The following is a 14,857-nucleotide window of genomic DNA, read 5'->3' on the forward strand; positions in this document are numbered from 1 at the left end:
CTTATAAGGTAACTGCTAATACACTGCACATATTTATATTTAATTTATATTACTCCAAACCACCTTCTATAAACCAACTGTATACTACTGTCTACACTGCACTATATTTCTTGTCCTGTCTATACTTGTATATCACATTGCACTTTTCTTCTTTTTTTTGCACTTCTGGTTGGACGCAAACTGCATTTCGTTGTCTTTGTACTTCACAATGACAATAAAGTTGAATCTAATCTAATCTTTTGTGTGATTTAGATGAACTATCTTTTAATCCAAAAGATCCTCTGGTTGGTATTCTGCAGACAAACTTTGTTTAAACCCACAGAATGCAGATTTAAAGTGCTCATATTATGCTTTTTGGCTTTTCCCCTTTCCTTTATTGTTATATATCTATTTTTGTACATGTTATAGGTTTACAAAGTGAAAAAGCCCAAAGTCCACCCCAAAGGGACTTACCATCTCCAACAGAAAACACTGTTCACAAACTGCTCCAAACAGCTCTATTGTAGTCCAGCCTTTACTTCAGAGACAAACGTGGTCACTTTGGAACACACGTTATAATGCTCGCCTAGCTGCTAGCATGGCACGACCTCATACCATAGACAGTATATAAGAATGGACCAACAGATCTCGTTGCTCTGGACGGAGACCAGTGAAGGATATTAGAAGCACTTTTCCGGTGCGTTACTGAGCAGCCTCCAACTGAGAGAGACGACGTAGATGTGACGTGAGCAACCTGTCTGAAAGTTGGAAGTCTTCTGGTAGCTGTGACAAGAGAAATCTCAATAATTCCCAATCTAGCAGAGACGGAGAGCGTAGGTATATGTAAGGAGATAACATAGACACAGGCTAATTATTGCTCACTAAAATGCTAATTAACGTTAGTAATTAAACTTAAACAGCTAATGTAAGTCGAAACTACCTGCGAGCTTCTCCTGTACTATACGGTAATTCCTCTACTATGTGACAGTAAGTCGCGTGGTTATGACACAATGGTTAGCCTATTTTTATAAAAACGTCTGCTACGGAGCCATAACGTGAGGTACAAGGTAATGGAGCCTTTTATACATTGTCGTGTTTCTTTAGAAATAAACAATGGACAAAAACCGTCTTTAAACGCTTCAGATGTAAAGTTATTGGCTGTCAAAGTGACGTTAAAATGAATGGCAGTCAATGGAATGCTAACGTCGGGTGATCGTTTGGTAGCATCAAAATGGCGCCATAGGAGGTTTGAGTTCTGTAGCGATGCTTACCCCCTTGCCTCATACTCTGCAACTGACAAGCTAGCAGTATTTACTGCGCATGTCCGACTCCCAACAAAGAAGGAACAGAAGTGAGATGTCTCACTCTGTAGCTAAAACAGAGAGCTCAACACACAGGGTGAAAAGAGGAGCTGCAGCAATGTATAGTAGGCTACAACAGAAATATGGTGTTTTCTGAAAATCAAACCACATAAACCTATTCTGGTACAACCTCTAAATACAATTATGAACCTGAAACTATATTCTCTAGATTTCTAATTGCGTAGAATTAATAGTTAGGAAATTATACTTGAATAAAATCATGATAGGGATTGTATAATTACGAGTAATGTATTGTGTAAGCTGTATGTTGACTCTGTCTCTCTACCAGTCAGCAGAGTTTCCACAGTGGAACATTTTGGAGAATAAAGACGAGGAGGAGGAGGAAATATGTTGCTGCCAACTCTTTAGAGACCCCACAGAGCTGGCGGTGTGTGTGTGTGTGTGTGTGTGTGTGTGTGTGTGTGTGTGTGTGTGTGTGTGTCGCTCTATGAAGTGGGAAAGTGACGTCCTGGCTGGTACAGGGAGGCTTATTTCCACAATGGGACACACACACACACACACACACACACACACACACACACACACACACACACACACACAAACACACACAAACACACACACACAGGGATCTATGAGGGTCAAAACATTCCGTCCAATCATTCTGGCATTTTCCACACAACTCTTCCAAACCCCAAACAAGCTGCATTAAAGATCTTTCTTTCTCCCACAACAACCAGGTTACTGGTTTGAATCCTGGATCTGAACAAGGAACTGTTTCTACTCCCTAAACAACCACAAGGGAGCTGCCCTTTAGCAAGGAACTCAATCCCCTAAACATGTCCAGCTGCTCAGTGGCCAACTGAACATCCCCCTTCGGTTGTATTGGAAATATCTTGCGAGTTTGAAAATATCTACATGTGTTAGATCAAAAAATCATCTAAAGAATGTATGCAAAAACACTGGAGCAATAGTAGGGGACTTGGAGATCCTTAAAGTGCTCATATTGTGCTTTTTGGCTTTTCCCCTTTCCTTTATTGTGTTATATATCTTTTTTTGTGCACGTTATAGGTTTACAAAGTGAAAAAGCCCAAAGTCCCCCCCAAAGGGACTTACCATCTCCAACAGAAAACACTGTTCACAAACTGCTCCAAACAGCTCTGTTGTAGTCCAGCCTTTACTTCAGAGACAAACGTGGTCACTTTGTAACACACGTTATAATGCTCGCCTAGCTGCTAGCATGGCACGCCCTCATACTCTGCTTCTGACTGGCTAGTAGTCCTTACCTAGGTACTCCCAGGGCATGCCCTCATACTCTGCTTCTGACTGGCTAGTAGTCCTTACCTAGGTACTGTCAGGGTACGCCCTCATACTCTGCTTCTGACTGGCTAGTAGTCCTTACCTAGGTACTGTCAGGGTACGCCCTCATACTCTGCTTCTGACTGGCTAGTAGTCCTTACCTAGGTACTGTCAGGGCACGCCCTCATACTCTGCTTCTGACTGGCTAGTAGTCCTTACCTAGGTACTGTCAGGGCACGCCCTCATACTCTGCTTCTGACTGGCTAGTAGTCCTTACCTAGGTACTGCGCATGTGCGACTCCCAACAAAGATGGAACAGAAGTGAGAGGTCTCACTCTGTAGCTAAAACAGAGAGCTCAACACACAGGGTGAAAAGAGGAGCTGCAGCAATGAGCAGTACAACAAAAGTATGGTGTTTTTTGAAAATTAAACCACATAAATCTATTCTGATATAACCTCTAAATACAATTATGAACCTGAAAATGAGCATAATATGAGCACTTTAAACATTCATTCCTATGACTTACATTTTAAGTTGAATTATCTTGTTGACTCTGTACTCTGTACTGACTGACTCAATATTTTAAAGGGGCACTCCACCGATTTGACAAGGGCTTGGAGACTGAAAAAATAACCTGTCTCTCTTGTCGAGTCCCTCAACTTACAATTGTTTTCGATTGCTAGACTACGGCTGGCACAACTGGAGACACGTGCAAAACTCTAACCACAGTCTGCACAGCAGCCGTTCATGTGGACCAAACTCTAGTTCGTCTTTCATTGCTTGAACACAGTTTTCAAAACTCTACATGACTTTAACCACAACGTGCACACCACTGTGAATTTACAGCACTTTGTTCAAATGCTAACACACTGCTGTCAAAACTGTTGACCACACATTCAAAACAGAATGGATTTCAGCCTGGGGCCTATCAAACACTGCTGATTGCAATTTCAGCTGAAGGCCTAAGCAGGTGTCTTGTTTTAGACTTGTTAATGAACAATGAACACATACTCTGTACATAGGTAAAGACAGAAACACCAAGTAAGAATGGAAACGGTTATACGTTGTACCGTCCGAGAGAAACAGTGAGCTGGTAAAAGAGCAAAGATACCAATATGTCCAGGTGAGATGTCTGAGGTTACGTAGGCTACACAGCTAAAACAATCTGGAAAAACACTAGCTTTACTACAGTAAAACATAAAAGATGGAAGCAATGGCAAAAAACCACATGCCTTTGTATTTATAGATGATGCAGGTGCATAGCAAGCCAGGACATCCAGTGTGATGATGAAAACTTGTGGCCTGATGCTGGAGAGAGGCAGGGCTAGTCACACTATTCTGTTACTATTACCTACCTTTAGTTTGTAACTTTTTCCCCAGTAATTACATAAATGATTACATACAAAATAAAAAATATATCTATTGAAGCAAACTGCTGATTATCAAGAATTGTCCTCTTTTCTTTAAAGAAAATATCGACTTGTGTGAAATCATTCAAATTATTGAAACTGTAAAGATGAACTGTTTGTTTGGTGTGTGATGCTAGTGTTTTTTACTCTGTGTTCTGAGTGACGGCGTGTGTTGTCTCGATAACCCCGCCTTCACACTGGCGCTTGAAATCAGCTCCTTAATATGCAATGCGCCCCCAGTGGACGTCGTACTACACCGTTTAAAGCGCCGGAAGCGAGTAGAAAAAAAAGAGGTGAGACTAGAACGACTGATTCTGTCAGTATCTGAATGTCCAATTCTCTATGACCTCTCATCTGAGGGCTATAGAGATATAAACAGAAAGGCTGCTGCGTGGAGAAAAGTTGTCCAGGATGTTGATATGTCAGGTCGGTTAAATGTGATATAGTTATAGATATAGGTGATATAGTGGTATAATGTCAATAGTTCGATGTTTGTTGCTAACCAACCGAGCCATAGCAGGTATCCTATGCATTGTTTCTGCACGGAAGAACTTTTCTCATACTCCAAAATGACTCGATTACATGACAACATATCGGTTCGAACCCATTCGTATGCGGCCTGTGACTCTCCATAGGAAATGAATGACTTCCGGTCGTTTCGCAGCCGTATCTACTGTGCCAATGTGAAGGATTGTTCAAAGTGTTTGGCTGCACTGAGTCTGTTTTGAGACGTGTGTGAAGAGTTGGGTTGTTTGGAATGAGTTTTGCAGGCAATGTGAACTGTTTAGCTCAGGTGACTGTCGGTAATGCCGACACTCTAATGTGGTTAGAGTTTTGCACATGTGGCTTCAGTTGTGACCACTGTCGTTTAGCAATCGGGAAAAAAAAACTGTAATGAAAGTGCAGACATCGATCAGTATTCTGTTTCAGTGTCTGTGTCCAAACCGGCAGTGACAGATGGCACCCACAAAGAGCCTGGGTCTATCCGAGGTTCCCGCATAAGCAACCCGGGCTCACGCCAGTTCGTGAAATGGTCATGTTATTTTGATTCATTGATTCGTGTACAGGTCATGATTTTCTCGTTTATTTTGTGTACAGGTCACGATTTTCGAACGTGACCATTTCACGAACTGCCATGACACTGGGCTGCTCTGGGGGACGCAACAACGGGGAAATTAAATGCCACGAGCAGGCGACAACAACGGGGACGGACCGCCACACGCGGGACACGATCCCCGGGCGCAGGAACACGATCTGCGGTCTCTGTGGCACGCAACAACGGGGACATGAAACGCCACACGCCGGCCACAACGACGGGACGGTTGTGGTTAGGTAAAGAAAAACTGGGAAAGGAACCGTGACACGCAGGACAGGCCGACAACAACGGGACGGTTGTGGTTAGGAAGAGAATAACGCGGAAAGGAACTGCAACACGTTGGACGCGATCCCCGGTCTCCGGGGTGAAAGTCCTGTGTTGTTTCTCTCGCTACCGTAATCGTTCTGTCATCACGAAATATGCTTCCCATTGAAATACATTACTTTAAAATCTGTGCTCACCACACGAAAATAACATTAATTCAGTACACTAATCAATAGATTCAATAACGTGACAAATTTCACGAACTGTCATGAGACTGGGCTGGCCTAAAAGGAGGTTTTACCTCGCCACTTAAGGTTTCTGCGTAAAAGAAGTCGTGGCAAATTCTAGGGTCTTTGTAAATGTTAGAGTGTGGTCTAGACCTACGAGAGAGAGAGGAAAGGAGAGGCATCATTTCCATATGTAAATGAAGATACAGCATACATCTATACTACTAAGTATTTGTCTAAAAATTAACATCTTTTGCTACGTTAACGCATCGCGTTCACACTACTCTGGTGTTTCTGAGCCCCTCAAATGGAGACATTTGGAAACACTACTGCCCCCGTTTTTTGGTTTTGGTTTGGTTTTGTAGTCTTGATGGACACAAACGGAGACGCGTCAGTCAGTCTTATCTGGTAGTAACAGTCAGTAACAGTTCCATCTCGTCGTCAGTCCAAGCTAATAAATCCCTGCTCTTACTTTTTTGCCATTGTTGTTCTTTTTCCGAAAGATCTTCAACTTCTACAATCTATGATTTTCAATCGCAGAGTAACGTCAGACAATCTGCTTCCTGTTTACATTCACAACATTCAAAACAGTCATGTGTGTAATGTGCTGTAGACCTGTGCGTGTGTCCATCCACCCGTGAAAACATGTAGAAACAGCACTTACACTCTTTCCCGAGTACTACAGCGTTGCTGTGGCAACAGCATCACCTCTGTCCTCGCCTGCTGTAGATATTTTTATGTCTATCAGCATCATCTCTCTCTCTCGCTCTTTCACTTTGAATCAGTTCATTTTTAATTTCTGCTTTACTGTCATGACACTGGTTTTCTGTTGAATTTATTCTTCATTATTTCATATTTATTTAGTTTATAACAATTAATGGAGTCCTGAAAAATCTCATTTTTATCTTCCAATAGAATTCTTTTCATTGATGGTATATTATGTTTATTTATGTAGCCATTCTTATATATTGACTCTGCTCTTGTTATGTTTATTTCATTTCAGTTTGACCCTGATGTTGTATTACACTGTGCACATGACTAAAATAAGTTCATTATAAGAATGAAACAACAGCTGAATTTAAAACCACACCACACCAATATAATGACATCTAGATTTTAAATATATCATTGATCTAACTTGAGTGAGGTCCCACATATTTCCACGTATGTTTTTATTATAAAGCAGGTCTAGGTGCTAAATTAAATCCTGTGAAAGTATCAAAACAATCAATCCACAATGAAATGCACACAGCTGGTATTCAGAAACTGTGCCTTTAAACGAGCCGTCTGGACTTCTGTACGGTTGTGATGTCATAATTATAGGTTGAAAGTGCAGCTACAATGCAGCTACAGTAGCCTAGAAATCCGGACCCAAATCTGAAAGATTAAGGGTCTGGCATCAAGTAATAAAAACGGCCCAATTCGAGGGGTGGCACCAAGCATGCATTTGAAAATCTCACTGCACGCAATGGGATAACACTACGACCAATCACAGCAATACACGGGGTGACGTATCCAGAGCCCCATACTCTTAGCTACCAGTGGAGCTAACTGGTAGATTAAACTGTCGTCATCTGTTTAGCTCGCCTCTGGCCCGCCTATATCAGATACACCGATGTGATTGGTGCAGCTCGGCTACAAGGGCATAGTTAATGAGCATCATTACTCAATGCCAGAGTGACTCGCTGAGCAAATTCAAATTGTGCTCTCGCAAGAACTCTGGATTTCCAGGGTACCGTTACAGTCTTTCCCCAGATGCAATGACAGGGCAGAGACTCAGAGCGCAGATGCGAATGACCTGGAAACACTGACCAATCATAGCAGACTTGGCTTTTTCGGGAGGGGGTCTTAAATTGACAGGCGCTAAAACGGAGCGTTTCAGACAGAGGGTGAATACAGCTATATTCAGACCGACAGCATGAGAAAAATTAAATAGCTAAGTTGAAATAGTTAAAAGTAATGGATACATGGTAATATATAATATATAATTATTATAATTAATATATAATATAATATATAACAGTTCAAATGGTTAGCTAAAGTAATGTAGAAATGATTAAAATAGCTAAAAGTTGAGATAGTTGGCTAATTATTTCAACCGTTAGCTAACAATTTCAACCGTTAGCTAACTACTTAAACCGTTAGTTAACAATTTCAACCTTTAGCAAACGGTTGAAATAGTTACCTATGAGTTGAAATAGTAAGCTTAAGGTTGGAATAGTTAGTAAACGGTTTAAATAGTTAGCTAAAACTAATGTTAAAGGGCTTCACTCCAAGTAGTAGTAACGTTAGCCTAGAGTAGCAACAAGGAGGATTGATGACCAAACCACCTTAATATTGACATTTAAACTGTAACGTATGAAATGATTAACAACATCCACTTTTATATAACGAATAGTGTTTTACATTTCGAACATATATTGTGGATTGTGACAGACAGGGCTGAGGGGGGGGACCTCTAGACCAAAAAAAATTGGGAACCACTGGCAGTTAGACACCCCCCTCCCCTCCGCATTGCATCGTCATCATAACACGGAAGCAGTACACAGACAGTGGGGGGGGGGGCATGAGAGGCGCAGGCACAGGGAGGGAGGTGAAGACAGGCCAACATAGGATTAAAGAGAAACAGATGGAAAGGTAGAAAAAGGTGCATATAGGCAACAGTCAGACAGGTGAACAAAGACACAGAGAGCGAGCATCATGGCGCTGATCCCTTCGCAGGTTCTCCGGGTCGCCATCCTGATGTCTTATTTCTCCATCCTCTGCCACTACAAAGCGTTAGACATGCCGGCACACCAGACCTACGGGGGCAGCTGGAAGTTTCTGACATTCATCGACTTGGTGAGATTTAACATTTCATGTTATTTCAACCATAAAGTTAGCTGCATGAGCTGCAGAGTCGGTACAAAGAGGCTATGCCGTGCTTAGTGTTGCTATCAGGTTTGATTATTCAGCGTTTCCGCCTCCCTGTCCTCACTGTCCCGGTATGTAATGCATCGCTAACCGGAGAGAAGGTAATTCAACTACACTTATATGTACTAAAATGTGACTGGACTTTGGAGTCCTCAACGTGTTTGACTGGGGAGCTCACTGTGTGGTAGTGGCTGAACCGGAACAGGTGTTGCGGTGCCGAATGCACTCCTGTTACAAATAAATGCTTCCCCTCCTACACGGGAGCGCGCTGCGCGTTCACTATTGCTTTGTAAAAGCCTCCGTACATAAGAATAAGATGTTAGCTCCCTAATCATTCAAACAACATACACTTGTCTGAATATTCACCAACAGACAAACAAAAAAAAAGATGGATATTTGAAACATAAAAAGAAACAATATATATATAAAAAAATATTTTGCATAAAATTGAAGTATGACACAGGATAAACAACTTATTTCCAAACTGGCCCTGAAGACCTTTTTTTATATAGCCACAGCAAACTTTACGAAGAAACAATACGCACATCCAACAATTCTCACTGTTATTCAAGATAACTTTATCCAGGATGATTACAAAATCAGTCCTCAAGTTGCGATGTCAACAGTAAGACTTTAAAACATTTTGCAGTTAAAAATAAATAAAAAATGAGCAGAAAGTTTGCATCAGTGCTCTTTGCTATACTTGTGAAAGCTTCTGAATGAGACCCATTCAGCTTTATCACCAGTATTATGAAGTGAAAAGTAGATTAAGGACTTCACACAGTAGTGATTGGAAGAAGACACAAACCCACACTGCTCCCAGTCATCCCAAACAACGCACACATACATGCACATTCACAAAGAGGCAGCTCTATTAGAGACTAATTCAATAAGTCATTCACGAACATAGCAGGTCAACTTCAGCTGTGTGTGTGTGTGTGTGTGTGTGTGTGTGTGTGTGTGTGTGTGTGTGTGAGAGAGAGAGAGAACCATTGTGGACAAAGAGCAGAAGGTTCTCTCAGTAAAAAAGTCCATTTTGTGGTAATGTCTGTTTATTTCAGTAGTAATCTGACAGTACTGTTGCTCAGCTGTGTTTCCTGTAGTCTTGCATTGCCAGACCTTCCTCCACAGCGCTGAGGAGGAGGAGGGCCTGGCTAGTCCACACAGCATTCTGGGATAGGAGAAAAACATGCTCTGGTTTATTGGCATTTCTTTAAACCGATCACAATCGTCTTGGGCGGCGCCAAGAGCCCGACGGAGCAATGGCGCCTCTGCAAAATAGCCTCTGGAAGGAACTTGTTTTGGTGGAACATGTGTACGTTCAAAAGTAGTTTTAGTCGTGCAACAGAAAACTCAGATTAGACAGATAGTCTAACTAGCTGTCTGGATTTACCCTGCAGAGATCTGAGGAGCAGTTAACCATAGTCCTCAGAAATCCACCGGAGGTTAGAACACCAACACAAAGATAGGCCAAGGTAAATTTTGGGCGGCACCGGATCAATCCCGGAAGTGGAATGTCGTGTATATATTATACACATACTATATACATAGCATATATGTTTCCCGTAACTTGGAGTGACAAATGATGCCTTCAAAAGCTTTGTGAGGCGTTCAGAGTTACAAAATGCAATTTTGTGTGTGTGTGTGTGTGTGTGTGTGTGTGTGTGTGTGTGTGAGAGAGACAGCTGTGTCATATTTTCCACATTAGACCTCTTCTCATGTTTAACCGTGCTGTTAATGACCTGAACACACCAGCAGCCAGGAAACACACACACTGCTGCAACATCTGCCTCTTAATCTGTGTGTGTGTGTGTGTGTGTGTGTGTGTGTGTGTGTGTGTGTGTGTGTTTGTTACTGTATGAACATGTGTAATATGAAGCCCTGCAAATTATAAGTGCTACACTGACATGATTGCGTTGAGATCCATTTTACAAACGCCCTCACTTTGATTGTGATAGATTTTTGGTGTTGTTGTTGCTGCTCAGAGCCTCCTCGCTAGCCGAGTTCACATAGAAACCCATTATATATGTAGCAGGCAAGCTAGGATAGGTATCAGACTTGTATTTGTGCCGACATCCACACACATTTCAGTTACAGACACACACACACACACACACACACAAATGCACACACATCAAGTGGGGCACCAGCTAAGTATTTTTTTGACAACAGGATGATACACAAACACAACGTGCCTAACTGGAGGTGAATTGGCATCCGATAGCTTTTAAAGGCAAATTGTCTCCAACGTCCAGCCGTCCGCTCACCCAGCGGGGGACACCTGATACTCCCAATGTGAGATTAGAGGAGAGGAGGAGCGATGAGGAGGAGAGACGGGTGTGTGCATTTCTCTCCATCTCTCTCTGGAAAAAGGTCAGATCCATCATTGTGAACATATTGACGGGAGTGTTTCATTACACGGGGAGAAAAGGAGAGCTGCCTACTCTCTCGCCACAATTCACTTAATGTCCCAGAGCTCCCTGTGACTTTGAGCTTTTGATATTCATAATCCGAGTCAAGTATTTGCGGTGTGTTTGTATACAGTGGCACTCCTAAGTTTATGATCCCATGCTAAAGTTGACTAAAAAGAGGAATAATCATCTTTTGGAAATTGATCTTAATGCCTTCATTAAAAAAATGAGGAAAAATCCAACCTTTAAGGACACCAATTTCCTTTGTGAATAAATAATGTATCGTAGATAAATAAATGTTCTTCCTTAAAATACAGTGGGCATAAGTCAGTACACCCCTAGAGCTGGGCAATATATCGTGATATGAGACTAGATATCGTCTTAGATTTTGGATATCATAATATCGTGATATGGCATAAGTTGTCTTTTCCTGGTTTTAGCGGCTGCATTACAGTGAAGTGATGCCATTTTCTGAACTTAGCAGACTTACTAGCTGTTCTATTATTTGCCTTTACCCACTTAGTCATTATATCCACATTACTGATGATTATTTATCTAAAATCTCATTGTGTAGCCTAAATATTTTGTGAAAGCACCAATAGTCAACACTACAATATCGTTGCGGTGTCGATATCGAGGTATTTGGTCAATAATATCGTGATATTTGATTTTCTCCATATCGCCCAGCCCTATACACCCCTATGTTAAATTCCCATAGAGGCAGGCAGATGTTTATTTGTTTATTTTTAAAGGCCAGTTATTTCATGGATCCAGGATACTATGCATCCTGATAAAGTTCCCTTGGCCTTTGGAATTAAAATAGTCCCCCATCATCACATCCCCTTCACCATACCTAGAGATTGGCATGGTTTTATTAAAGTTAGCCTAATAGCTGGTTTGATTTGCATTGAGAGATGATCTTATGGAAAGTACCCCATGCCAGTCTCTAGGTATGGTCACCGTCAAACACAAGGAAAACAAGTTGTGACGTTTTTCCTCGCCACTCAAGGTTTCTGCCTAAATGGAAGTCTTTCCTCGCCACTGTTACACTAAATGCTTGCTCTTGGAGGAATTATTGGAATTGTTGGGTCTCTGTAAATTATAGAGTGTGGTCTAGACCTGCTCTAATCTGTAAAGTGTCTTGTGGTAACTCTTGTTATGATTTGATACTATGAATTGAATTAGCTACAGTAGATAAAAAGGCGAAGCACATGGAGTAAACTGTGACAAACAAAATGGTTCTGAGATCAGTTAAAGGCTGAGCTGTTGTACAAACACAGCCGGTGACGTGTACGTTGTCAGACGTCTGTACAGTTTTTCCCGTTTGTGGTAAATAAACACGGACCACAAAAAACACCCCAGCGGTCGTGACAAACTGGTTCTCCAGCTGGCTGTGTTCACACATGCTGATCTCAGCCAGGGTCTCCCGCACCCTCTCCTGAAGATGTTGACATGACTTTGGGGTAATGTGTGAAATTACTGACTGGAGTAGAGGAAGGTGAGGCATGGTGAGGAAAAGCGGTTGCACCACATAATGCAATGATTGCTTTGATTGCAGTGCAGGTTTTTTGCTCTAATGTGTGGCTTCTCTCTCTCATCAACTCTACTTTCGTTTGCTTCCCACCTTCCTCTTCTGAAAAATGATCTTGTGCCGACCTTACACCAAACGACTTTTCAAGCGATTCCACTGTTGCAGACAAATTTCCAACATCAGTACGAAATCATGAGAGTCTTACTAGAGTCGGGGCGCGCTCCCGTCGTCTCAATCGTTCAGTACAGCTGGTCATAAAACTCAGTCCCAGTCAGTCTTTTTCCCGTCTCGACGTTCCGGCAAAATCAAACGTGTTAGATATTAATGCTGCGTTCCAGACACAATTTTTAGCTGGAATCTGATATAGGCCACATTTTAAAAGGTAATGTGAACAGCCAAACAAAAAATATGAAATAAGCATAGACCTTTTTCACAGCAGACATGTTGACATGTCATAGTAGGAAAAGCACAGGTGTATTCAAAACCATTACTGATGGCTGCATTCCACTTAGGAGAGGCCCTGGTATTGTTCATGCTGACTCACTGAAATAGCTCACTGGGACACTTGATGGAACTGAGCCATCGTTAAGGTTATCAATTTCAGCTGTGCTTTTTCTACTATGACAAGTCAAATGCTGCGTTCCAGACACAACTTTTAGCCCGTAAGCTACGACTTCAAGTCACGACTCACGACTTGGTAGCGTTCCAGGCAAAGTCGCCACAAACCCTTCTAGCTAGCGTTAGCTAGCGGCTACCTAACGTTGACGTTAGCTAGTGCTAGCTGATACTAGCGATTTCTAGTCGGCGACATATTTTGGGCTTCATTTATAAACATAACCTGTAGTAGTACACAATCATATGTGTATTGTTTTGATTACAGTGTGTGGAATTACTTTACGTTGCCTATTTATGTCTATTTATTTCAATTTCTCACCGTTAATCACCGGCGTCTGTACAGCATCAACAGGGGGTCGCCATTGTTGTTTCTGTGTGTGTGACGTCCAAAACTGGAACTGGGAGTACAACCACCTGGTACGAGTTCACGGGTAGTAAGTTACTGGTTTGACTGCCGTTCCAGGGCACTTTCACCGGTAGAAGGTTGTGAAAACACGAGTTACGGGTTGACTGGAACGCAGCATATGTTTTAAGTCTTGGTAGTGAAGTTAAATCATGTGAAAACTGTTAACAACCAATGGGTGCGCTCCCTCCAAAAACAAACAGGAAGCAGCAAATGGCTAGAGCCAGTGTTATTTATGGTTGCTGTGGCACCACGCTAAGCTAAACGCTAAAGAGGGAAAGTTGCTGTTTTTCAACCCTTCTGACGCGAGTCAGAGCTTTCTTGGTTACATTTTTCAAAATGAATCTAGTTGTAGTCTTGCAATGTGTGACCCTGCAAGATCTCCAGTCTTTACATATTATGACAGTCTTTCACATTGGATGTGAGATGATTTGTCTTTTAGATGTGAGATATTGTCAGACTTTAGTCTTTTTAAAGTCTGTTCAGAGTCTTCTAGTGTATGGTAACGTTAGGAATAAGCTTTTTTTTTTTTTTTTTTCTCTACATCTGTAAAGCGTCATGTGAAAACGTGTCAGCTGTTGAAGAGCTTGCTGAACTCTCTCCGTCTCTCTCTCCGCAGGTGATCCAGGCGGTGTTTTTCGGACTGTGCGTCCTGATCGATGTGTCCAGTCTGCTGACTAGGGCAGGCGACAGCAGGGAGCAGGAGCGGCAGCTGAAGAAGCTGATTGGCCTGAGGGACTGGATGATGGCCGTGCTGGCCTTCCCTGTCGGAGCGGTGAGCGATGGACGCATGCAACCAAACCCACACACACACACACACACACTCGAAAGACACACACTCAAACGCACAATAGCCCGGGGAAAGATCAGCCTGGCTTGCAGGAATCAAAGGCTTGAGTTTATGCATTTGCAGTATAATCAGCTCTCTGTCGCTCAACCCTTCTTCTTGCCCTTTTCTTTGGTCTCTGTGAAGCGTGGGCCAAATGTTGATTCAGAAGGCTTGTCCTCTCCGATAAGTCTCAAAAAAGCATCAGCGTGTGGATGTCCAAAATGCTGGGTTTTTCCTAGGTTTATAGAAGATCGAGGTGCACGTAGTCGGCGGGGGTTTAGGGGTCCTCCCTCAGGAAAATGTGATGTTTTTCATTCAAAGAAAATGCAATTTCACATTATTTTGGACCATTATTAGTGTAACCTTATCTGTGTCTAAAACAGAAAAGCTAGAGCAGGAGAGCTGGAGACCAAACTACAATCATCAGATCTCAGAAAAAGTTATTTAGTTTTAATGCTCACATTGATTTTACATTAATTTAGCTTTAGCTTATTTTCGTAAGTTTTAAGTCTCGGTAGTGAAGTTAAATCACGTGAACATTGTCAACAACCAATGGGTGCT

General features: G+C 42.1%; 2 protein-coding genes across 2 annotated transcripts in view; one reads left to right on the forward strand and one right to left on the reverse strand.

Annotated features, from left to right (window-relative positions):
* Positions 1 to 14,857, reverse strand: part of rps7 (ribosomal protein S7) — a 355,408-nt gene that overhangs the window by 303,482 nt on the left and 37,069 nt on the right. The window lies entirely within an intron of this gene.
* The window catches only part of aig1 (androgen-induced 1 (H. sapiens)), a 28,295-nt gene continuing 21,570 nt past the window's right edge, over positions 8,133 to 14,857 (forward strand). Inside the window, exons 1-2 of the mRNA XM_078274157.1 lie at positions 8,133 to 8,435; positions 14,087 to 14,242. Of these exons, the coding sequence (XP_078130283.1) occupies positions 8,295 to 8,435; positions 14,087 to 14,242 (297 nt within the window). The 5' untranslated portion in view covers positions 8,133 to 8,294. The remainder of the gene's footprint in view (positions 8,436 to 14,086; positions 14,243 to 14,857) is intronic.

This window comes from Sander vitreus, chromosome 18 (assembly GCF_031162955.1).
Source record: "Sander vitreus isolate 19-12246 chromosome 18, sanVit1, whole genome shotgun sequence".
NCBI classification, from domain to species: domain Eukaryota; kingdom Metazoa; phylum Chordata; class Actinopteri; order Perciformes; family Percidae; genus Sander; species Sander vitreus.